Raw genomic sequence first — 26866 nt, forward strand, 5'->3', positions numbered from 1 at the left:
CGTGAGACTCCAATTAACCACTCAAAAACCAAAAGTAGAGTTGTGACTCAAAGTAGTAGAACACTAGCTTTAAGCAAAAGAGCTGAGGCACAGTGCCCAAGCCCTGAGCTCAAGCCCATGACTGACAAAACAAAAAAAAAGAAATGTACTCATTACCTGACTTATGAAATGGTAACCCCTCTGTACATCATCTTTATAATAACATTTTTAAATGTTTAAAAAAAACATTGAGGTTCTATCTCACCCCAGTTAGATAGGACAACATTAATAATTGGAACAATAACAAATGCTGGTGGGGATGTAGGGGAAAAGGAACCCTATTGCACTGTTGGTAGGAATGTAAACTAGTAAACCACTCTGGATGGTGGTTTGGAGAGTCCTAAAAAGCTAAACACACAACTACCCTATAATCTAATCATACCTCTCCTGGGCCTTCACCCAGAACATAACAAGACAGAATACAGTAAAGACACTTGCATATGGGGCTGGGAAGGTGGCTCAGTGGTAGAGCGCTTGCCTTGCATGCATGAGGCCCTGGTTCAATTCCTCAGCACCACATAAGCAAAAAGAAAAAAGCCGGAAGTGGCACTGTGGCTCAAGTGGTAGAGCACTAGCCTTGAGCTGAAGAGCTGAGGGACAGTGCCCAGGCCCAGAGTTCAGGCCCCACGACCAGACCCAAAAAAAAAAAAAAAAAAAAAGACACTTGCATATCCATGTTCACTGCTGCACTATTCACAATAGCCAAGTTATGGAAACAGCCCAGATGCTCTACAAGAGATGACTACATCAACAAAATGTTGTACTTATACACAATGGAATTTTTCTTACCCATAAAACAGTAATTTTTCATTTGCAGGGAAATGAACAGACTTAGAACAAATGTTAAGTGAAGTAGCCAAGCTCAGAGAGACAAATGGCACCTGTTTTTAATCATATGTGGAAGGTAAATCTAAAATACAACTGGACACAGTAACTTACACAGGGATCTGTGTATTACACACAAACTGACTAAAGAAGGATACACTTAGGGAAGAATAGGGAAGAAACCCAAAGGAGTATGTCCTCTAAACATCTAAAATACTGTACTATTTATCAAAACAAATTCCAGGAAATTAAAACATAAATTGAGGGGGCGGGGGTGTTTAGGCAAGGGGCAAAGGCCAAGGCATAGGAATGGAGGGAGGAAGCGTGACCAAATGCTTTCAAATTGTATTCAACATGCATATGTAAAAAATGAACTATGAAACTTATGGGAAGGGGTAGGATGGGGACAATGGGGGAAAGAGAACGAAGGGGTGATATTGTGCAACAATATTGTACTTATTACATGAGTTATGGAATTTGTTCAAATCCTTAATAACAATTTTTGCAAAGCTGGAAAAAATATGTATGTACCTATTTGGATCCTAGTTATAATAAACTATAAAATAACTACAGGAATTTAAACGTATACTGAATAGTAAGAACTTTTGCTAACCTTGTTAAATATGATACTAGGGTTATGATTATGTTTTTTTTTAAGTCTTTCTTAATCTACATTAAAATATGTAGGTCCGGGAGCCAGTGGCTCACACCTGTAAATCCTAGCTACTCAGGAGGCTGAGATCTGAGGATCAAGGTTCAAAGCCAGCCCAAGCAGGAAAGCCCATGAGACTCTTATCTCCAATAAACCACTAGAAAACCAGAAGTGGTGCTGTGGCTCAAATGGTAGAGCACTGGCCTTGAGCTGAAGAGTGCAGGGATAGCACCCATGACCCACCAAAAAAAAAAAAACAAATGCAGTAACAAACCTAATTAGCTAGGCAAGTGAAAATGTCATATATTCAAACAATGGAATATTACCAAGTAATAAAAAGGAATGAGAACTAGTATATTTTATAACATTTGAACATAACGCTAAGCCAACAACATCAATCACAAAAGTCCATATAACATATGACTCCATTTATATGAAAGCTCTAGAAGAGAGAAACTTACAGAGGAAACCAAACTAAAATAATGAAGGAGGGGTTGGAAAAAATTAGGAAGTGACTGCTAATGGGTATAAGTTTCCTTTACAGGATGATTATAGTCTTCTTCCATTTGACTGTGGAGATGGATGTATAAATCTGACAATACATTAAAAGCATTCAGTTATAACCTGATATTGAAACATAAATCATATTGTATTAGTTTTAGGAGGCTAAAGAAAAGAGAGTGAGAGTAAATATGGTCGAAGTAGTTTGTTTGCATGTATGAAAATTAAAAAATGAAAACTGTTGACATTATTTCTAGGAGGAAGAGTGGGATAAGGAAAATTGATGAGAGTGAATGAGGTTGATTGGAATACATAGTATGCATGTATGGATATGCCACAATGAAACTCTCCTTGCAAACTGAGGTATGCTAATTTTTTTAATTGTATTAGTTTTCTATAAATGTTACCAAAAAATAATTGTGTGCCAGGCACTGGTGGCTCACACCTGTAATATTCAAGACGCTGAGATGGGAGTATCACAGTTCAAAGAGAGCATGGGCAGGAAACGGATGAGACTCAATCCCCACCCAATTAACACCAGAAAACCAGAAGTTGCACTGTGGCTCAGAGTGATAGACTGCTGACCTTGAGCAGAAAAACTCAGGGACAGCACCCAGGCCGAGTTCAAGCCCCACTACCAACAACAACAACAAAAAAAGGTAATTGTGTAAACAATATAAATTTATTATCTTATAGCTCTGTGGGTCAGAAATCTGATACAGGTTCTCAATGAGCTAAAATCAAAATAAAATACAAGGTTCTAAAGTGAAAGAAATCTGTTTCCTTGCCCCTCCTGGTTTCAGGGGCAAAAAATGTAGGCCCACAGGCATTGTGAGGCCTACAAAATCATTTGGTTTGTAATAGGATATATATATATATATATACATATATATATATATATACACATTATATTCTTATCAGATGCCAGTGGCCCATCTGCCTGCATTGATAATTTTGTAGGGCCTATAATGACATTATAAATATCCAAATAGTCCTTGGCAGAAAAAGTTTCCCTCCCCAACTCCAAATCCAACCCCATAAAGCTACTCATATTTCTTGGCTCATTCCCTTCTTCTACCTTCACAGCCAGCCAGATATGACAGGCTGAGCTCTCTTCACTTCACCTCACATCACATCACCTCACATCACATCACATGACTGACTTCTTCCCTCCCTTTCTTTCCCACTTTTAAGAATCCTTGTGATCACATTAGGCCCATCTAAATAATCCATGCTTATCTTCCTATTTTAAAATCACTGGTTAGAAATCTTAGCTCCACGTGTGACTCTAATTCCCTTTGTCATATAACATATTCACGTATTATGAGAACTAGAACTAATACATCCTGGATGGATGTATTAATCAGCCAATCAGAATAGAACTGTTAAAAAAATTAATGTTTTAAGGCAGTGGTATTGGAGCAGTGGCAGGGTGGTTTCCTGGCTGAGAGTGGATGAGCTCTTCTCCTTCCTGGAGGCACTGGATCTGCAGTACGATGCCACACAGGAGAACACAATAAGGTGTCCCATCTGGGCCCCATGCTGGTGGGCCCATCTGTCTAAGCTTTGGTTTGGGGATCACTTTCTTTCTGGTTCCCATGCTTTTGCTCTACCAGTTCCCAGTGCTTGGCAAAGCACAGTCTTCCCAAGGCAGCTTCAGCATCTTATTCCATGGGCCCAGGGATCTGTTGTATTCCCTCTCCCTGGTCCTTTCCTTTATGACTCTACTCCTGAAACACTAGTGGACAGATTTCACACCCTCTGCTATCCACTGAGCTATCACCCTGCATTCTAGTCCCTGGGCTCCTCCTCAAGGACTCTATACAAATGTAATAATACTGGTGTAATTTTTTGTTATTTTTCTGCCAGACTCATTCTATGAGAGGAATCTTTGTCATCTCCATTGCTGTGTCTAGCACCCAGTATATGCTTTGATAAGTAATGGCCTTCTATAAATACTTGTTGAATAGCTGAATTTCAAGGAACTTAAAACATGTACTTTAACAAAAAGATAATGAGCATCTTTATGTGAATACCTATTTCATTACATTGCAAATAATAAGAAGAATAATACATTTTTAGCTGATTGTGATGATTGTGAGTGGCTCACACCTGTAATCCTAGCTATTTAGAAGGCTGAGAATCTGAGAATCATGGTTCAAAGCCAGTCCAGATATGAAAAGTCCATGAGATTTTTATCTCCAATAAATTACCAAAAAAGACAGAAAAACCAGAAGTGGAGCTATGGCTCAAGGGGTACAATGCTAGCCTTGAGCAAAAGCAGCTCGGGAGCAACACCCCAGCTCTGAGTTCAATCCCTAGTACCAACACCAAAAAAGAATAACAATATTTTTAAAATTATTAAGCATATGAGAATTCAATATGCTACCTACTCTGCATTATGTTTGTACTGCACTATATTTATACTCTATACATTACATATTATACGTCATATTCTTCTTTTTTTTACTTTTTTGTCAGCCATGGGGCTTAAACTCAGGACCTGGGCACTGTCCCTGAGCTTTTTCACTCAAGGCTAGCGTTCTACCATTTCTGTTTTCTGGTGGTTAACTGGAAATAAGAGTCCCACAGAGCCAGGCACTGGTGGCTCACGCCTATAATCCTAGCCTCAAGGAGGCTGAGATCTGAGGATCACAGTTCAAAGCGAGCCTGGGCAGGAAAGTCCACGAGACTCTTATCTCCAATAAACCACTAGAAAACTGGAAGTGGTGCTGTGGTAGAGCACTCGCCTTGAACTGAAGAGCACAGGGACAGCACCCAGGCCCAGAGTTCAAGCCCCACGATTGACAAAAAAAAGTCTCACAGACTTTCCTGTCCCGACTGGCTTTGAACCATTATCCTCAGATCTCAGTCTCATAAGTACCTAGGATTATAGGCATGAGCCACCAGTTCTGGCCTATTCTTTATATAAGATTTAAAATGAGATGTTGTTTTCACCTATCAAACTGATACCCAAAAGTTAAAATGTAGTAACAGTTTTTTTTAGGTTTTTTTTTCCCCCTAGTCCTAGTGCTTGAACTCAGGGCCTGGGCACTGTCCTTGAGCTTCTTTCGCTTCAGGCCAGGACTCTACCACTTGAGCCACAGCACCACTTATGGCTTTTTCTGTTTATGTGGTACTGAGAAATAGAATCAAGGGCTTCATGCATGCTAGGCAAGCATTCTACCACTAAGCCACATTCCCATCCTCTGTACTTACAGTTTGATGCAACAATGCTGCTTCAAGAAATTTATACTAGAGAATATTCTTGTGTGTGAGAAAGGATATATACACCACTACCTGATCGAACAAATGACTAGAAATAGTCTAAATCTAACTAGTCTAAGTCAATCTATTCTAAGAATACTCTGTAGCCATTACAAAGAATGCTTATGTGCTTAAAAATGAAAGATATATTTTCCTTAACTGTGAGGGGAAAAAAGCATGGGATAGTATACTACATATGTATTTAAACAATTTTATGAGACTACATAGGATATGTCAATAATTGTGTACTACATCTGAAGGATTTAGAAGAACATGCTGCCAGCAACATCTGCGGAGGAAGAAGGTGGCTGAATAGAAGAACAGAAGAGAAAAACTTGTCTCACATTTTTCTACCATTTTGATTTTCTACTGGTACATGTGTGACAGAGCGAAACAACATTAAAACATACTTTATAAAAAGCAGCATAACACACAAGTTCATGTGGCCTTCTATATATATTTTTAACCTCCAAGCAATCTCTTACCTGCTAGTTGGTGCAGGGAAAGAAAACGAAAGAAGCTGATTCCAAAATGGGTCATTTTCAGAGACAGATTCTGTGCCTGATAACTTTTTCAAGTACTCATTTTTAGGCAGATCACTGATCCTGCTGCTCTTTGATCCCATCTTCTAATGTGGTAGATAACTTGTCCTCACACCTGCATTTCCACAAAACCACCTAAAAAACGGAAACAAAATAAAAATTATTGAAAAAAGTCATAAATTTTCCTAACCTTGATATACATATATATACTTACAAACTTAGAAAATGAAATACCTTTCTCATTGTAAGTATATTAGACATAAGATACAGTTAGAAGAGGAAAATGGGACTAAAACTAATTTAGCCAACACAAACAAAAACAATCTCTACTTGTCCCACAGATCTTAGGATGAACTAAGTCTCCCCAAGAAAATGTCTCAAAGCAAATTCATAACAATATAATTAGTCTGAAAAATGAACTTTTACAACTAAGACAGAAGTGCTAAAGGAATACAGAGACTATAATACTCAACTCAACTGTGCAAGAGGAGAAAGTATGTTCAAGTAATTAACATATGCTGCCTACACTTACAGGGGACTGTCCTGAATTATCTGCATCTAGTGAATGAGCCCCCAATTCCAAACAAGTCACATTTAATGTTGTCTGATCTGCTAAACTTTGAGGGTTATTTTTTTTTGCTTATTTTATTTTTTTGATGATAGGAACTACCTTAATTTATATTTCTGTTGAGAGGATATAACCAGGATTCTCTAAAATGAATGAGTGAATAATCTGCAAGAAGGCCCGATGCCAGTGGCTCATACCTGAAATCCTAGCTACCCAGAGACTGAGATCTGAGGATTGCGGTTCAAAGCCAGTCCAGGCAGAAAAGTCTGTGAGACCCTTATCTCCAATGAACTACTAGAAAACCGGAAGTGGCACTATGGTTCAAGTGGTAGTGTTCACCTTGAGCTGAAGGGCTCAGGGACAGTGCTCAGGCCCAGAGTTCAAACCCGGCTTTGAAACGAGATCCTCAGATCTCAGCCTCTTGAAGTAGCTAGGATTATAGGCATGAGCTCCCAGTACCAAGCTAAACTTCATTTTACACAAACCATGGCACATGATATTTGACTCCAATTGTTTTTACCACTGATCAATAAATACTGGAAATTACTTCCTGTCCATCCCTGAAGCACTTCACGTCTTTTGAAACTATTTAATTAACATTCTATTTTATAACTGAATGATATTTAGGTAGTTTACAGGCTCTTTGATTCTCCAATGAGAGATCTAACCAACTTACAGCCCACCAGCAAAGCCTATTTCTCCACTCCATACCCTCACTGCTTAATGAAACTGTTTGATCCCTACCAATAGGTAGAAAAAATTGGTTCTTCAGCAGTTTTAATTTGCATTTCTCTGTCCATGAGGCCATTATTATTCATATCTTTTGTCTATCTTCTACTGCAAAACTGTTAGGATAGACCATAAAATTAAGTACAAAAATAACTGATCAAACCAGTACTATTGAAACAATAACAATATCAATGAATAAATCCTGAACATTTATCAGAGGAGTCTTGGTAGAATACAGGGAAAATTGAGAAAAATCTACCAAACACAAAGCACAGGTTTCTTCTCCATTTTTTCTTTACAAAACCCTAGAAATAATGTCAAAAATAGTTTTTAAAAGTTGTGATTAGACAGCCATGCTATGGAAATTTTCAGGGAAGCAGAAACTTTAAAAAATCTCCAAAGATGGGAAACAATTGAGATGGGCTAAAAAGGGAAAAGGCAAAGCCTTCAAGGGCACATCACAAAGCATGAGAACAGCAACTCCTACTCAGAGGCAGAAAAGGCCAGAACCCAAGGACAACTAGTGGACTTGCTAAGGCACCCTGTGCAGTTTACCTTGCCCAAGTGGCAAGAACATAGGGTGCTGTTAGCTAAGAATAGAAAGAAGACTATGCTCAAGGGAACTGGACTCTTCAGGAGAAACAAGATCATTCAAGCAACAGTCACCAAGGTACTCCACCTGCTCCCCACCTGCCAGAATGCAAAACAAAAGCTAAGTTCCAACGGCATCTCTTCTATAAAGATTCAGGCCAAGAGTTACACACACATACATACACACAAACAATGCTACTACTATTTTTTTAATTTCCTAAACCCTATTTTTTTGGGGGGTCCGGTCATGGGGCCTGAACTCTGGGCCTGGGTGCTGTCCCTCAGCTCTTCAGCTCAAAGCTAGTGCTCTACCACTTGGGCCACAGCACCACTTCCGGCTTTTTTCTTTTTGCTTCTGTGGTGCTGAGGAATCGAACCCAGGGCCTCATGCATGCAAGGCAAGCGCTCTACCACTTAGCCACCTTCCCAGCCCTCCTAAACCCTATTATGAAAGCCAGAATAAGATAAGACTTGAAAAGCCTGCCTCTGAGTGTTCATGCATTACCATCTTGTTGTACATCAAAAGACTTCTTAGGCTGTCAGTTTTTCTTTCTCTAATTTGTTAGTTATGAATTCTAACTTCTAGTTTCAAAAACAGCTTATTTACTACTTTCAAATCTCTCCTGGTCCCAACTCTAACCAGAGGCCAGTTCTATCAACATCCCTAAAAGACAAAAAGTTTATTTTTGGCTCAATAATATAACACTGACAGCATTATGTAGATAATAAATCAGTAATTTTGTTGATGAATGAGACAATATACCTTACATACCTGCATGCTGGAAATGAGAAGACTGATCTTGCTGATGTTTGTAGCAATACACACTTCAAAGTACTTATTTTTAATACACTATGGTAAAGAACTCCATCCTAATATATGTGAAATTCATTTAATCATTCCTCCCCAAACCAGTTTTCCCAGTCAACTATTCATTACTCTCCTAATGTTCCCATTGTATAAAAATGGCCTTGAAATGATATTTTCAAGTGAGGGGAGGGGTGACATTTTCCAAAAAAAGAAATGTATTTATTACCTGCCTTATAAAACAATAACCCCTTTTTATGACATATTAATAACAATAAAATTCTATTTACAAAAAAATATTATCTTTCTTATAATGACAACATGTAGCATAACTAAATGATCGTTAGGGAATTAATTATATTGTGACATATGCATGCAATGAAATACTCTGTAGAATGGAAAAGAATGAGATAGATCTTATGTGAATATATAAAAATACCCAAAATAACAAGTAAAAACAAAGTCTCAGTACAGGTAAAACAGAAGTAGGATTCCATTAGTTTAAATAACATATAGGACACTTATAGATAGCTTATAAGAAACATAGGTCATATGTCAGCCGTTCATACCGGTAATACTAACTACTCAATAGTCTGAGATCTGGAGGATCACAATTTGAGACCGGCCTGAACTACAGAAATAGTCCACTAGATTCTATCTCTAAACAACTGCAAAAAGTAGGACAGGAACAATGACTCAAGTGGAAGAGCAACAGTGAGCAAGAGTGAAGCCCTAAGTTTAAAGCCTAGTAAGATCCACACATGAAAAGCATTTCAAGGAGTCTCACAATAAAAAGAAGTCTCACAAGGTAGAAGTCTCAACAAGAATTTGTTTTAGTGTAACAGGATATAGGAAAAACATTTCCTATTCTCTATGTAGGATATAGTCTATACTTTTTTTGTTGTTGTTGATCATGGGGCCTGAACTCTGACCTGGGCACTGTCCCTCAGCTCTTCAGCTCAGGGTGAGCACTCTACCACTTGAGCCACAGCGCCACTTCTGTCTTTTTCTGCTTATGTGGTACTGAGGAATCAAAACCCAGGGCCTCATGCGTGCAAGGCAAGCACTCTACCACTGAGCCACCTTCCCAGCCCAGTCTACACTTTCTGAGCTGGGGAAATACATATGGTCATGGCATCCCACAACCTCTGATCATTAGACATTGGTCTAGGTGCCCAAAATTGGTGCTGTTTATTATTCTAAAACATGGAGATATGATCTAGTCCTACCCAAAAACCGCTGGGACAAGAGGGTGAGTTTCAGGACTTCCCTTTAAGAAACATGCCTCCTAATTTTCTCTTTACCTTTTTCTTCTTAATATATGAAAGTAGAAGGTAGATGCAGATGGATCCTTTATGTCTCCCTCTTCTTATAACTTCACATCTAAAAGGATACGAAGGGAAAGCTTGCTGCTCTGTTCTTCAGTTATTACTTCCTGGTACTAGTGGGTGAGTCTGCCCTTTTAATATTTATTAATTTCCTTGTCATTTCATCTATCTATGCTACCTCACTGCTATCAAATTAAATCTTAAAATAGAATTTATTACCTATCTTTCAAAATAGGTCACTATTTTTTTGATAGCAAAATTCAGCATTGTTGGCTCATGCTATCTCAATCACATAATCAAGCATTCTTCCCACAGATAAATGATACACATAGAAATGAAATGCTAAGAGTTAGGATGGCTGCTAAAAACACAAGAGGAATGAAACCAGGCCTCTCTCATTAATGAACTCAAATCTAATGGAAAGACAATAAATCAATAAATTACTAAAATATAAGTACTACAATGGAATTATTCATATATAACAAGCTATGGAAATATAGGAGAATTTGAGATAGAATAAACTATGTGCAAAAACACTTTCATTTCATCCATTTATGTTTCTTTATTGACTTTTTTTTTTTTGGGTCCGATTGTGGGGCCTAAACTCTGGGCCTGGGCGCTGTCCCTCAGCTCTTCAGCTCAAGGCTAGCGCTCTACCACTTGAGCCATAGCACCACTTCCAGCTTTTTTCTTTTTGCTTATGTGGTGCTGAGGAATCCAACCCAGGGCCTCAGGCATGCAAGGCAAGCACTCTACCACTGAGCCACCTTCCCAGCCCTCTTTACTGATTTTTATATTAGAAACTTTTTTTTTTTGTGGGTTGTGGGGCCTGAACTCCAGGCCTGGGCACTGTCCCTCAGCTCTTCAGCTCAAGGCTAGTGCTCTACCACTTGAGCCACAGTGCCACTTCCAGCTTTTTTTGCTTATGTGGTGCTGAGGAATCGAACCCAGGGCCTCATGCATACAAGTCAAGCACTCTACCACTGAGCCACCTTCCCAGCCCGTTAGAAACTATTTTAAGTTCTTTATAATTACCAAGGGTGGGGGAGAAGAACATACAAAAGAAACAAGAAAATCACATGGTACATTATAAGCATATTAAAAACAACAGCAAGAAAGATTTTTAAAAAAATAATTACTAATGGTGATATGTACCTATAATCCCAGGCTGAGACAGTAGAATGCTAAGTCTATGACCAGCCCAGGCTACATGCTAAAACTCTATCTCAAAAAAACAAAACAAAACATTCACAGTGATCTGGAAGCTTCTATCTGCAATAAGGGTCATAACAAAATTAGAGCAATCTGCCAATGAGCTCTCCCACAGCTCTCTGTACCTGCCAGTCACACTTGCCTTTCAATACCATACCTGTCCTACACACCTTAAATTCTACTAATTTCCTCATGGTGTAATCTCTTTTCCTCTATAATCCCGGAGCACTCATAACATTCAGAATTTAACTACCCTTTGAATACATCTTTTCTGCTGTCTATCTCTTATATAATGTTTCAGATTAGTTATTTCCCAAAGTCAATTTTACCTTCATAGGCCAAAACAATACTCTAAATTTAGAAATAATATGCTTAATACGTTTTATCTAATTTGTGAAATATCTAATATGAATAAAAAATTATAATTACTCCTATCTCTTGACTCGATGTACTTTAAATGAAAAGTATGTGTGGATCTGAAAATTTATGATAACCAAATCCTGTCCTAACACCTTGAAAATATGTACATGACAGCTAGTATACTTTGTCTCATCTTTAGATGAAAATACACAAATCATAATCCAAAGTATTTACTAGTCTCCTGATTATATATATATATATATATATATATATATATATATATGTATGTATGCGCCTCATTTGTATTCATTTTGTTTGAAACAAGATACCAGAGAACTGAGCAATGGACATTAGCCAAAGGACATGTTAAATGCCACAGGCACCATGAGTTATCAAGTGATGGAACATTCTCTGAAAGACAACTATGTTCCAAGTGCTATATTAAGTATAGTTGGGTATTCACTCCAGTGAAATGACAGCATTTAAAATAAGAAGGCATAAGCCCACAAAAGTTAAGTTTAGGCAAGGTGAAAAAGATAGGAAGGTGATAAGAGTGTAACCAAACCAATAGAGCTGAAGAAGCCCCAAGGTTAAGTGCCTGTCAAAGAGGACACTTAGAAGAAGCAAGCCAATTCACCCTCATGGAATCCTGGGAAGACTACAGAGCAGTAGAAAGACATCAGGGAAAATGAACAAGGTTCAGGGATACTGTAGGCCATCTCCCCAGGACAGACATATCCCTGAACCTGTTCATTTCAGGACATAAATATTGTTATTCTATGACTTTTTATGCCCAATAAATATCATTGCAAAAGAAGAAAAGTAGTAAACTCTGAAGTTAAACTTTTAAGTTACAATGGAGTACATTTTTTGGGGGGAGAGGGGGGTCCGGTTGTGGGGCCTGAACTCTGGGCCTGGGCACTGTCCATCAGCTCTTCAGCTCAAGTTTAGCACTCTACCACTTGAGCCACAGCACCACTTCCAGCTTTTTTCTTTTTGCTTATGTGGTGCTGAGGAATTGAACCCAGGGCCTCATGCATGCAAGGCAAGCGCTCGACCACTGAGCCACCTTCCCAGCCCCTGGAGTACATTTTTTTAAACTTAGATGTCAATGCATTTTGTTTATTAGGTAATACAACCACTGCTACTCCAGAATACAACACAGTAAGCATTACCAGACATAGCATCCATTTTAATATTTCAGCCTGCCTTCCCACACAGCACTTACTCCCAACTCATGAAAGAAAAAATCAGGAAAGCTAGAGCATATGGAACAAGGTATTTCACCACAACAGGATGCCTTCCCAAGCTGGGAGCCAGTGGCTCATGCCTATATTCCTAGCTACTCAGGAGGGTAAGATTTGAGGATTGAGGTTCAAAACTAGCCCAGGCAGGAAAGTCCATGAGACTCTCATCTCCAATTAACCACCAGAAGATAAGAAGTGGCACTGTGGCTCAAGTGGTAGAGTGTTTGCCTTGTGCTGAAGAGCTGAGGGACAGCTCCCAGGCCCAGAGTTCAAGCCCAGGACTGACAAAAAATAAAATAAAATAAAAATAAAAAAAGTCTTCCCAAAAATGAATACATGAAGCAAAGCAGATTTCCAAATGACTTATTTGTTCACCAAAGGCAATCATCAATAGTTAGTTAACTTCATTAATTACAGCAGCCAAAGCAATGTGTCCAAAGAAAATATGTATCTTATTTTTTGAAGTGGTAGTACAGTTTGAACTAAGGGCCTCTAAGTACTCTGCCACTTGAGCCACATACCCACCAACCCTTTCTGCTTTATTTTATTTATTTACTTTTGTTTCTACATGTGCCAATACTAGTGCTAGAACTCATAGGCTGGATGCTGTCCTTTAGCTTTATTGCTCAAGACCAGAGCTCTACTACTTGAGCCACAGCTCTGTTTCTAACTTTTTGCTGGTTAATTGGAGATGAGAGTTTTACAGAGTTTCCTGTCCAAGCTGAGTTCAAATCCTCTCAGCTCTGTAAGACTCTTTTTTAAAATTATTTATTTATTTATTTATTTATTGGGGGGGGGGGGGGTCCGGTTGTGGGCCTGAACACTGGGCCTGGGCGTTGTCCCTCATCTCTTCACCTCAAGGCCAGCGCTCTACCACTTGAGCCACAGTGCCACTTCTGGCTTTTTGATTACCTAGAATTACAGGTATGAGGTACTGGCACCGGGCTTAATTTATTTTTAGAAAGACTAATCTCAAACTATGATCCTCCCACCCTCACTTCCCTGATATCAGGAACTACACCACTGGAACTAGATCAATAAAGATCCTTAACATCTTTAACATGTGAATCATACAATGAAAATAGTTATTCAAAGAATGGTCCATCTGGAATTGATACTGTCCTGATTTTTTTTTTTTAAAGAAAACACTCAGCACAATCCGAAATAGAATCTGCTAAAATGTATAATAATAGTGGTCAACATGTGTCTGAAGCAAAAAAATGACTCAGCTGAACAAATTTACAAACCTTGAAGAAATTCAAGATGTATGCTGCAATCAAGATATATCAAAAGGGGGGGAGAGAGGATGGGAAGGGATGGAAAGGGTAAACAAAGGAGGAGGCTACAATGCTTGATAAGAAATGTACTCACTATCTTGCCCATGTAATTGTAACCCCTCTGTACAGTATTTTCACAATAAAAAAAATTAAAATTAAAAAAAAAAGCCAGGCACTGGTGGCTCATGCCTGTAATCCTAGCTACTCAGGAGGCTGAGATCTGGGGATCACAGTTCAAAGTCAGCCCAGGAAGGATAGTCTGTGAAACTCTGATCTACAATTAACCCCTCAAAGTGGAACTGTGCCTCAAGTAGTAAAGCATTAGCCTTAAGCACAAACTTCAAGGACAGTGCCCCCAGGCCTAGAGTTCAAGACCTAGGATGGGGAAAAAAAAAACTTTTTTTTTTAATAAGAGATTTCCATTCCCACACAAATACACAATCAGATACATTCTCCAAAATCAAACTATTGGAAGATACATTTTTCCAACCTGAATGTAATTACAAAAGAACTTTCCACATTTCAGAAATGTAATGAGGAGTTTCCATCTAACCCTCAAAGAAGTGATTAGTATTAATCTGAAGTATAATAATGTGCTACAAGTTATCAAAGTAAAGAATCTAATAATTTGGTAAATGCTTTCTAAGCAATGGATATATCCTATTAAAAACATATGCTTATGTATTGACAGCACTTCACAATACTATGTAAGAAGATACTTTTAGCCGGGCGCCAGTGGCTCATACCTGTAATCCTAGCTACTCAACTGAGGATCCCAGTTCAAAGCCAGCCCGGGCAGTAAAGTCCGTGAAACTCTTATCTCCAATAAACCACTAGAAAACCGGAAGTGGCACTGTGGCTCAAGCAGTAGAGCACTCGCTTTGAGTTGAAGAGCCCAGGGACAGCGCCCAAGCCCAGAGTTCAAGCCCCAGACCAACAAAAAAAAAAAAAAAAGAAGATACTTTTAAAGATGAAATATATAATCTCAATATATACCAGAACTAACATATAAATATTTATGATCAATTTTTACAACAGAAATTGTAACTTTAAACCCCAATCAAGAAAAATCTTATTTCTTCCTCTAACAATTTTTTTTTTTCCCCCATGGGCAATCTTTTTTTTTTTTTTTTTTTTTGGGGGGGGGGGGGGGGGAGGTCCGGTCGTGGGGCCTGAACTCTGGGCCTGGGCGCTGTCCCTCAGCAATTCAGCTCAAGGCTAGTGCTCTACCACTTGAGCCATAGCACCACTTCTGGCTTTTTTTCTTTTTGCTTATGTGGTGCTGAGGAATCGAACCCAGGGCCTCATACATGCAAGGCAAGCGCTCTACCACTGAGCCACCTTCCCAGCCCTATGGGCAATCTTTTATTACAAAACATTATCAGTCATTATTAACATTGCATTTTGAAGGTCATTAATAAAAATTTGTAGAAAAAATTCTATTGTTATGAAAGTACAAATACATCATTCTTAATATGCTCCCTGGTCCATACAACCTAAATACTTAGCACACAGAAATAAATTGAAGCAAAGAAATATTAAGAATCTTGCCAAAAATTAGAGAGCTAGAAAGTGGCAAACCAGGGCTGGGAAGTTGGCTCAGTGGTACAGCACTTGCCTTGCATGCCTGAGGCCCTGGGTTTCGATTCCTCAGCACCACATAAAGAAAAAAAAAAAAAAAAGCTGGAAGTGGCACTGTGGCTCAAGTGGTAGAGCACTAGCCTTGAGCTGAAGAGCTGAGGACCAGCGCCTAGGTCCAGAGTTCAGGCCCCACGACCGGACCCAAAAAAAAAAAGAAAGTGGCAAACCAAGCTTTAAACCCAGGCAGGTGGGATGCAAAATCATGCACACATACACGCGCACACATACACGCGCGCGCGCGCACACACACACACACACACACACACACACACACAAGAAAGCAGGTTCAGGGGCTGGGAAGGTGGTTCAGTGGTAGAGTGCTTGCCTTGCATGCATGAGGCCCTGGATTTCATTCCTTAGCACCACGTAACAGAAAAAGCTGGATGTGGCACTGTGGCTCAAGTGGTAGAACGCTGGCCTTAAGCTGAAGAGCTGAGGGACAGCACCCAGGCCCCATGACCGGACTCAAAAAAAAAAAAAAAAAGAAAATGTGGATAAATGGAAAACAGAAGCAAAAAAATAAGCTAAATTTAGAATATATTAATATTTAATAAGAGTTCTAGATAAGAAAGCATAAACAAAACAGGAATGTTAAAAATCAGGGCTGTGATGACTCTTAAGATTTTTCACCTGACCAGCAAAGCTAACATAGACATGAAGACTCTGGATCTGGGACAAAAAAAAAAAAAAACTTATATACAGGCTGGGAAGTTGCTCAGTGGTAGAGTGGTTGCCTTGCATGCATGAGGCCCTGGATTCGATTCCTCAGCACCACATAAGCAGAAAAAAGCCAGAAGTGGCACTATGGCTCAAGTGGTAGGGCACTAGCCTTGAGCTGAAGAGCTAAGGGATAGCACCCAGGCTCAGAGTTCAGCCCCCACGACCGACAAACACACACACACAGTTGCCAACGTAGTATCATGTATCTGTTTCCTGACCATAATCCCCAAAAGTCTTTCAAACCGTATGGTAAAAATGAATATGTGGCCAGGCACCAGTGGCTCATGCCTGTAATCCTAGCTATTCAAGAGGTGGAGATCTGAGGATCAAGGTTCAAAGACAACCCAAGCAGGAAAGTCCGAGAGACTCTCATCTCCAATTAACCACAAGAAGACAGGAAGTGGCACTGTGGCTCAAGTGGTAAAGTGCTGGCCTTGAGCAGAAGAGCTGAAGGACAGCGCCCAGGCCCAGAGTTCAAGCCCCACAACTGACAAAAAAAGAATATGTGAATATGTTCGAGGAAAACTAAACAAATTAAAGAAAGTGAGAGAGAGCAAACTATTCACTAGCAGTGAACAGCATTTATGTTGTAATAATGTAATAATTCTTGGTTAAATTCTTCTTCTTTTTTTTTTTTTTTTTGGGGGGGGGGTCAGTCGTGGGGCCTGAACTCGGCCTGGGCGCTGTCCCTCAGCTCTTCAGCTCAAGGTTAGTGCTCTTGAGCCACAGTGCCACTTCTGGCTTTTTTCTTTTTTCTTATGTGGTGCTGAGGAATTGAACCCAGGCCTCATGCATTCAAGGCATGCGCTGTGCTCTACCACTGAGCCACCTTCCCAGCCCTAACCAAGAATTCTCTTTTTTTTTTTTTTTTTTTTGGGGGGGGGGGGGGGTCCGGTCATGGGGCCTGAACTCTGGGCCTGGGCACTGTGCCTCAGCTCTTCAGATCAAGGCTAGCGCTCTACCACTTGAGCCACAGCGCCACTTCCAGCTTTTTTCTTTTTGCTTATGTGGTGCTGAGGAATCGAACCCAGGGCCTCAGGCATGCAAGGCAAGCGCTCTACCCCTGAGCTACCTTCCCAGCCCCCAAGAATTCTTATATACCTGCACCAAGAAGGAAAATAGTACCTCATCTGCCATAACAAAAAGTCAATAGGTATTATCTAAAATACAGCAATTTAGACATATTTTACAAACACAAAGGTAAAGATCAGGAGAAAAAGCTTAAAGGAGTTTTCAAAATGAGTTACCTCAGGTCCATATTAAAAAGTGGGAATTGATGGAAGTGTAGATCTGGTTCAAGTGCTAGATCACCAGCATTTACGTGAAAAAAATCAAGTAAGAGTGTGAGGCCTTGAGTTCAAGCCCCAGTACCAGCACGCGCGTGCACACACACCCACGCATGTACACACACGTGCGCGCATGCACACACACACAGTGGGAATGGGTAAGGCAGGGTATTTTATTGTTTTTAATCTTATTTTTTATGTAGTACTATTTTCTAACAATATACAAGTGTTAAATGAAGAAGAGATAACAAACAAATCATCAAAAGAAATAAGGCCAGACATAATGGCACATAGCTGTCAAGTAATCTAAAGGCTAGGTTATCCTAATAAGTAAACAGCACTTTTTTAGACCTTCCTTCCTCCTTCTCCTTGGAAGATGGAGCTAGAACTCCAGCAGCTATATTAGACATAGAGATCAAGGGCCATACATAAGGGATGACAGAGTAAGAAACTGCAAAGAAGTTAAGTCCCTGATAACAATGGCCCTGTCAAACCAACCTCCTGTTGTCACTTTGAACTTCACACGAGAAACAAACTAATAGCATGTTCATGCTATTATTTTTCAGGTCTCTGTTACATATGACCAAACCTAATCCTTACTTAATCAGGCTTTGAAAGTACTCTTAAGAGGGGCTGGGAAGGTGGCTCAGTGGTAGAGCGCTTGCCTTGCATGTATGAGGCCCTGGGTTCGATTCCTCAGCACCACATAAGCAAAAAGAAAAAAGCCGGAAGTGGCGCTGTGGCTCAAGTGATAAGAGTGCTAGCCTTGAGCTGAAGAGCTGAGGGACAGCGCCCAGGCCCAGAGTTGAGGCCCCATGACCGGACCAAAAAAAAAAAAGAAAAAGGAAGATTGTATGAAGTATTCTGAAGGAGATTCTATGACACCCAGGCTCCAGATCTTAGGAGGCTAAGATCTGAGGATTGCAGTTCGAAGCTGGCCCAGGCAGGAAAGTCTGTGGCATTCTTATCCCCAATTAACCACTAGAAATAACCTCCAAAATTGTCCACATCTTAATCTGTGGAGCCTGCAAAATGGGCCTCAGAGGTATGATTAAACCAAGCACCATTTATTTACGTATTTATTTATGTCGGTTGTGGGGCTTGAACTCTGGTACTGTCCCTGAGATCTTCAGCTCAAGGTGAATGCTCTCCCACTTGAGCCCAACAGTGCCACTTCCTGTTTTCTGGTGGTTAATTGGAGAGTCTCACAGACTTTCCTGCCTGGACTGACTTCGAACCTCGATCCTCAGATCTCAGTCTCCTGAGTATCTAGGTTTACAGATCTGAGCCACCGGCACCTGGCTGCAAGGACCTTTTAGAGGGGGCGAGTAACCTGGGTTGTTCAAGCAGACCTCTATACAATTACATGGATCCTTAAAAGCAGAACCTTTCCCTAGCTGTAGTCAGAGGAATGACAACAGAAGAATGATCAGAGAGATGCATCAATGATGACTTTGAAAACTGAGGAGAGGAGCCACAAGCCGAGGAGAGTGGTAGCCTCTAGAAGCTGGAAGAGGAAAGAAAATTGATTCTCCCCTAGAAATATCCAGAAAGGAACACAACCTTGTTGATACACTAATTTTAGCCACTGAAATAATTTTAGATTTCTACATTTCTAAATTTTCTAAATTTGTGGTTATGTGTTTCAGCAGTCATACAAAACTACGGCACACATTATTAAACGACTGGTTGATTGGCTGGGTTGCTTTTTCTTTTTTCTTTCTTCTTTGCGGTATATGCGTGTGTGCTGATACTGAGGATTGAACTCAGGGCCTCTAGCTCTTGCTTGGCTTTTTCACTAAAAAATGGCTGGTGCTTTTATCACTTGAGCTACATCTCCAATCTAGCTTTTTTGCTGATCAATCAGGATAAGGATCTCCCAGATTTCTCTGCCTGGGTTAAGATCCTCAGATCTTAGTCTCTTAAGTAATTAGGATTACAGCCCTAAGCCTCTGGCACTTAAGATTTTTCTTTTGCATTTTTTGTTTTTGTTTTTTTGAGGCAATATCTTCTAATGACACTAAATGATGGTAACAATCAATTACTTGTATATTTTACAGTATATTTCTCCTACCCTCACAAAACTTCACTCATTAAAAACCAGCCAATGTGACAATTCCTTTAAGTTTCTGCAGAGAATGAGACATATTAATCAACACACACACACACACACACACACACACACACAAAATCAACAGTCAGGCCAGGATCTACTGGAAAAATCAAGAGACCAATAAACTATAATTTTCAGAGCCAAGTATAAAAAGTGTTTGCCTTGTAGCCAATAAATATTATTAAAAGCCTGGCTAGGGGCTAGGAAGGTGGCTCAGTGGTAGAGCGCTTGCTTTGCATGCCTGAGGCCCTGGGTTCAATTCCTCAGCACCACATAAGCAAAAAGAAAAAGCCTAAGTTGCGCTGTGGCTCAAGTGGTAGAGCGCTAGCCTTGAGCTGAAGAGCTGAGGGACAGCACCCAGGCCCAGAGTTCAGGCCCCATGACTGGACCACCCCCCCCAAAAAAAAAAAGTCCTGGCTACTGATAGTAAGAGCTTGCAAGTAATTTTGGTAAGTGTGAGAATTGTTCATCTCCTACAGATATACACGGAAATAATTACAGATGAAATGGTAAACAAACAATTTGCTTTAAAATAATTAGGAGTAGGAGATCAGAATGGATAGGGATAAAGATGAAAGTAAATTTGCATGTGTTCACTATTCTTGGAACTAGGTAATGGGTACATAGAAGTATGTTATTTCACTAGTTGGTTTGGTTTTTATGCAGTGCTTTAAATCAAACCCAGTCCCTGATAAATGAATGCTAGACAAGTCCTCTACTACTGAGCTACACTTACATCCTGCTTGAACCTTTCTATATTTGAAAGGTACAAAAATAAAAAAAAACCTTGACCTATTAAAACAGTAGACTCCTAATATACACCTGTAATAACAACAGACTTAAAAGCTGAATCCTCTTCCTTGTGGTACTGGGTATGGAATCCAAGGCTTTGCAACATGCTAGGAAATCATTTTACCAATAGGCTATGTTCCTAGACTAGAATCCCCTTCCTATTAACACTGCCTTATCTAATTTCTCTGCCACTTAATACACTGGAAACTGATTGTTTTGTCACTTACTCTTTAATCTCAACTCATTCTGCCATGTTTACTAATTTTATGAGCTTAAGGAAGATTTTAAATCTCCAACAGGGAAGAATGGAATATCCGTATTTGCCAGTCTACTTGACTTGCCAAAAGGACTGTCTAAGATTAAAAAACAAACAAAAATCCAAAGCAAGATAGTCATTCTAGAAATGCATGTTCATAAACTTCATCTTCAGCACTTGTAGTTCTCCCAGTTCTAGACCTTCTAGAAGTGCCTTACACTGCTAGTTCCTTGAGCCCTCTCCTCATCAACCCAAGTAGCTAAGATTCTTCCTCTCCATCACCTCCATCCCCATTTAACTATTTCCCATGCCAACACCTTCTCTCCACAGGGCATCTTCACCCATCTCCCCTCAGGACTTTCAAGCACCCACTCAATCTGCCCCCAGGCAATCTTTCCCAGGTCCTGTCTTTGCAGGACAACCTTTCCCCTTTTCCGGTCCTTGGATCCATTTTATCACCCACCATCTCCAAATCCCACTATTACCTCCAGTTCACCAACACCCACCTTTTATCCTTCACTTAAAACAGTCAATCCATGGAGACAGAAGACAGACAGCTGCAGAAGCTGGGGGCGGGGGAGGGGGGGAGGGGCGGTGAGGGAGAGGGCTTGAGCAGTGACTAAAGGGTAGGCGCCTCTTTTGGAGGCATGCACATGTTCTGGAACTGGTGAGGTTGCACGATCATGTGAAACAAAAAAATAATAATAAAATAAAAAAACACGGAGTTGTACTTTTTTAGTGTGGATTTTACAGTATGTGAATTACATCTCAATAAAAACGTGTCTGTCCACACACAAAACACCAGTGCTCACCCAGCCCACCGTCACACGCCCATTTGTCAAATTAACATCGCCCGTCTCCGGAAGCATCGACTCCTCCCCTCGGTATCCCGCCAATCCCACGCCCAGACTCGAACCCGGAGCTGTCCTCGGTGGTCTAACACGCCCCCTCGACACGGCCCGCAGGGGCGCGGGGAGGGCCCGCGCGGCAGCCCAGCACAGCCCCTCGGGCAGTCCCCTCGGGGACCAGACCGGCCCCGCACCTCGGAGGCACCGTCCAGGGGCAGAGCGGGGGCGGGACGGGGCGGGGGCGCCGAGCCCACCTGTGTCAGCCTGCGGGGAGCTCCGCGTCCAGCCCCGCGGACGGCGGACTGAGGACGGACGGGAGTGCAGAACGTCAGAGAAGCGAGGTCGCGCTGCAGACCGGGTGGCGAACACCGGTTCAGGCCTCCATGTTTCCACGTCTCTGCGACTCCGGCTCCGGGTGTGACTGGGCTCTGGCCGAGCTCCAGTCACGGCCCGCGTAGATGCGGAGGCCGGGAGGCGGGGAGAGAAGAGGGAAGCGACCGAGAACGCGGCTAGAGACCGAACGGCCGGGCGCATGCCAGTGGGCGGCCCCGTGGCGCGCCGTGCGCCGGGCTTTCTGGGAAATGTAGTCCATCGGGCGTTGCTAGGCGGTTTCCACCCTCCCTGTCTCCTGGCAACCTCCAAGCCACGTGGCAAAGTTAGAAGCTGCAAAACCTTCTTCCTCTCAGATGCTAGAGTGCCTTAACTTTATTAGGACCCCTGTTACTTCCAGCTGAATAACCATCCCAGAGCCAAGTAATTCCTTATGGGTCTCTGAGCAACTGAGAACAGGAAAGTAAATATTCACGGAGGCAGCTGGAAGGTTTAGACCTGCCAGCAATATAATGGAGACAGACCCTACAGGAAGAAGAATCAGTTGAAAGTTTCTGTTGGCTTGTTTGTTTTTAGTCTTTGGATATAAGGGCTTTATACATGCTGTGCACTTGCTCTACCAACTGAGCTAAATCCTTAGCTCAAATTATGAAATAGGAGTCAAATGAACTGAAGTTACCAGATTGACATCTTGAGCAATACTTTATCTCTTCTAATCAGTTTCTTCTGAAGATGATGATTGCTGAAGGCATAGTTATTGATAATCATTCATATTATGGGTTGTTTTCTACTTCCTATGCAATATTACGATGTTTATTTCCCCAAATAACACTATGAAACAGCTATCACTATTTTTTATTTATTTATTTTTGTCGGTTATGGGGCTTGAATTCTGGGCTTGGGCGCTGTCCTTCAGCTCTTCAGCTCAAGGCCAGCGCTCTACCACTTGACCTACAGTGCTACTTCCGGTTTTCTACTGGTTTATTGGAGATAGGAGTCTCATGGACTTTCCTGCCTGGGCTGGCTTTGAACCGTGATCCTCAGATCTCAGCCTCCTGAGTAGCTAGGTTTACAGGCGTGAGCCACTGGCACCTGGCAGCTATCACTATTATTTCCATCATATAGTCAATATGTGCCAATGTTCTGTGTAAAATACAAATACAGATAGTAAATATTCTACTCCAATATCAACTGCCAGTAAATTCACTGAAGTTGAAGAATTAGAACAGAAAACATATAAAATGCAAGTTACCTGAGAACCTAACAAACAGAAGTGGGCTCCCTAGGAAGGTGAGTGAGGATAAATGTAATAGAAGTAGATTATTTGCATGTATGAAAATAGAATAATGGAACCTATTGGAATTGTTTTAGGAAGGAAGGAAAGACAGGAGATTAATTGAAGGGGTGAAATTGACTGGAATACATTTTATACCTATGGAAATATCACAATGAAATCCTCTGATTTCTTTCACTTTTTAAAGTTTCCACAGCCTCCCAAAAGCCCTATAGTCTGAGGGTTAAATCTTTAACCTGTGGACCTATAGAGGATATTTTAGAGTCAAATCATAACGATCAGCTTTAAATTAGGGATATTTTGCCACTATTCTTTGGCAAGTTTCATAATGTTGCTAAGCATCCATATAATTCAGAGGATAAAATGAGAAATGGTTTTAGTAGTATAGGAAGCTTGTTGGAATTATAGGTGGAGTTATAGCTAACGTAAAAAGTATTATTCTTGCTTACCAACTTTCAATACTAACTGTAGAAGTATGTTGATAAATTTAATAAACTTGATGACTTCAGGTACTGCAGAAACACAGTTTCATGAAAACTTTCCACAAATTGCAATGAGATACTTTGGATTGGATCCTGGAATCAACAAAAGCAATATGCTGGAGGCAGGTCTCCAATGGTAGAGTGTGCCAGCTGAACAATCATGAGGCTATGGTTGAGGACTGTTGAAATCTAAACAGAGCATTGCACCAGTACTCATTTCCTAATTTTGACAAATATGCCTTTATTATGTATGTTACTGTTAAGATGGAAGATGGTAAGAGACTAGGAACCTGGTCCTCTAGAAGTTGTATGGGGAGGTGGGGAATCACATTACCTTCTAGAGCCTCTAGAGACATACATACACAGCCTTACCGTACCATTTTAGTCTAATGAGTCCATAACAGACTTCAGCAGACTACACAAGTATAATACTTATGTGCTTTGATAAGCCACTATATTTCTAGCTGTGTGTTATAACAGCAACAAAATCACATTCAAAAAAATTTAAGTATAGGGCTGGGAAGGTAGCTCAGTAGTAGAGTGCTTGTCTTGCATGCATGAGGCCCTGGGTTCAATTCCTCAGCACCATATAAGCAAAAAGAATAAAGCCAGAAGTGGCGCTGTGGCTCAAGTGGTAGAGCACTAGCCTTGAGCTGAAGAGCTGAGGGACAGCACCTAGGCCCAGAGTTCAGGCCCCACGACTGGACCCAAAAAAAAAAAAAAAAAAAAAAGAAAGAAAAGAAAAAAAATTTAAGTATAATCAAAAAGAAGACTTCCAAGCTGGGCACTAGTGGCACAGGGCTGTACTTCTAGTTATGCAGAAGGCTGAGATTTAAGGATTGCAGGCAGGAAAGTCTGTGAAATTCTTTATCTTCAATTAACTACTAAAAAGCCAGAAATGGAGCTGGAGCTTAAAATGGAAGAGTGCTAACCTTGAGCACAAAAGCTCAGGGACACCATCCAGGCCTGGAGTCCAAGTCCCAGAACTGGCACAAATAAATAATTTTTTAAAAGAAAGAAAACTTCCAAATGGTTGCTTATCTTCCCAACACATTTCCTATTTGAGACTTCCTAAGTAACCATAAAACAAGGTGGACACCAGGCACTTGTAATCACACTTGTAATCCTAGCTCCTCAGGAGGCTGAGATGTGAGGATCACAGTTCAAAGCCAGCTAGGACAGGAAAGTCCATGAGATTCTTATCTCCAAAAACCACCAGAAAACCGGAAGTGGAGCTGTGTCTCAAAGTGGTAGAGTGCTAGCCTTGAGAAAAAGAGCTCAGGGGCATCACCCAGCCTCATGACTAACAGAAACCAACAAACCAACAAAAAAACCTAAGATAGGTACTGATGACTTGTACCTATAATTATAGCTATTCAGGGGCTGAAATTTAGAAGTTCAAAGCCAGTGTAGTAGAAAAGTCTAACCAGTTTATAACCACAGCCACTCAGTAGACAGAGATAGGATTTTCCCTTTTGTTTTTGTGCCAGTGTTGGGGCCTACACACAGGGCCTCACTCAAGGCTTACATTCTACAACACCTCCAGTTTCAACTTTTTACTGGTTAATTGGAGATAAGAGTCTTCTGGACTTTTCTGCTCAGCTGGCTTCAAACCTCACTCCTCAAATCTCAGTTCCTGAGCTCTGGCACCGGTTGCTCATGACTATAATCCTAGTTACTCAGAAGGTGACCTCTGAGGCTCACAGTTCAAAAACAACCCAGGCAGGAAAGTCCATGAGACTCTTTTTTGTCGGTTATGGGACTTGAACTCTGGGCTTGGGCACTGTCCCTCAGCTCTACAGCTCAAGGCGAGCGCTCTACCACTTGAGCCACAGCTCCACTTCCGTTTTTCGAGTGGTTTATTGGAGATAAGAGTCTCAAGGATTTTTCTGCCTGGGCTGGCTTTGAACCACGATCCTCAGATCTCAGCCTCCTGAGTAAGTAGGATTACAGGCGTGAGCCACCAGCGCCCGGCTCATGAGACTCTTTATCTCCAATAAACCACCAGAAAACTCAAAGTAGCGCTGTGGCTCAAGTAGTAGAGCACCCACCTTTAGCTGAAGACCTGAAGGACAAATCCCAGGCCCAGAATTCAAGCCCAACGACAGACAAAAGCAAACAAAACAACTCAGCTCCTGAGTAGCTAGGGTTGAACTCAAGGTCTGGGCACTGTCCCTGATCTTCCTTTGCTCAAGGGCTAGTGCTCTATTACTTGAGCCACAGGGCCACTTCCAGCCTTTTCTTCTTATATGGTACTGAGGAATTGAATCCAGGGCTTTATGCATGCTAGGCAAGCACTCTACCACTAAGCCATATTCCCAGCCCCTAAAACATGTATTTTCATATAGACCTATCATCTTACCTTTTTCTGTGCGATGATCTATTTAACTTGCTCCCTTACTCCTTACTCCTTCCCTGTCAAATTATTTTTACCCCATTTTGGGGTAAAAAGTGACCATGCTGAAGGGCTGTTTGTATTTAAAGATTACACCGTTGGGACTAGGAATGTGGCTTAGTGGTAGAGTGCTTGCTTAGCATGCACGAAGTCCTGGGTTTGATTCCTCAAGACCACATAAACAGAAAAAGCCAGAAGTAGTTCTATGACTCAAATGGTAGAGTGCTAGCCTTGAACAAAAAGAAGCTTAGGGACAGTACCTAGGCCCTGAGTTCAAGTCCCAGGACTACCAAAAACAAACAAAAAGACACCTAGAGAATGTAACCTCTATTTTTTTTGCCAGTCCTGGGGCTTGAGCTCAGGGGCTGGGCACTGTCCCTGAGCTTCTTTTGCTCAAGGCTAGCACTCTACTACTTGAGCCACAGCACCACTTCTGGTTTTTTCTGTTTATGTGGTACTAAGGAATCAAACCCAGGGCCTCATGCATGCAAGGCAAGCACTCTACCACTAAGCCAGCTTCCCAGCCCCTACACTCCAGGTTTTAAATTCAGTGAAGTAAGGGACATTGATTGGTGAAAACCATGGGATTAAGATCCACTGTGGTAGCTGGGTCCCAATGGCTCATACCTGTAATCCTAGCTACTCAGGAGGCTGAGATTTGAGGATCAAAGTTCAAAGCCAGCCCGGGCAGGAAAGTCCATGAGACTTTTATCTCCAATTAACCACCAGAAAACCAGAAGTAGAGCTGTAGCTCAAGTGGTAGAGG

At 41.1% G+C, this 26866-nt stretch overlaps 1 protein-coding gene across 2 annotated transcripts in view; it reads right to left on the bottom strand.

Annotated features, from left to right (window-relative positions):
- Dym (dymeclin) overlaps positions 1-22094 on the bottom strand; it is a 322312-nt gene extending 300218 nt beyond the window's left edge. The window contains exons 1-2 of one of the 2 annotated variants that reach the window (XM_042675227.1): positions 21854-22094; positions 5770-5961 (exon numbers count right to left, since the gene is read on the bottom strand). In XM_042675227.1, coding sequence (XP_042531161.1) covers positions 5770-5909 — 140 coding nt within the window. In that variant the 5' untranslated portion in view covers positions 5910-5961; positions 21854-22094. Of the gene's footprint in view, positions 1-5769; positions 5962-21849 lie in introns of both variants that reach the window. The other variant, XM_042675228.1, reaches the window with a different exon arrangement.
- Positions 22095-26866: the final 4772 nt, after the last annotated feature.

This window comes from Dipodomys spectabilis, unplaced genomic scaffold (assembly GCF_019054845.1).
Source record: "Dipodomys spectabilis isolate Male_0828 unplaced genomic scaffold, ASM1905484v1 ptg000024l, whole genome shotgun sequence".
Classification (NCBI taxonomy): Eukaryota; Metazoa; Chordata; class Mammalia; order Rodentia; family Heteromyidae; genus Dipodomys; species Dipodomys spectabilis.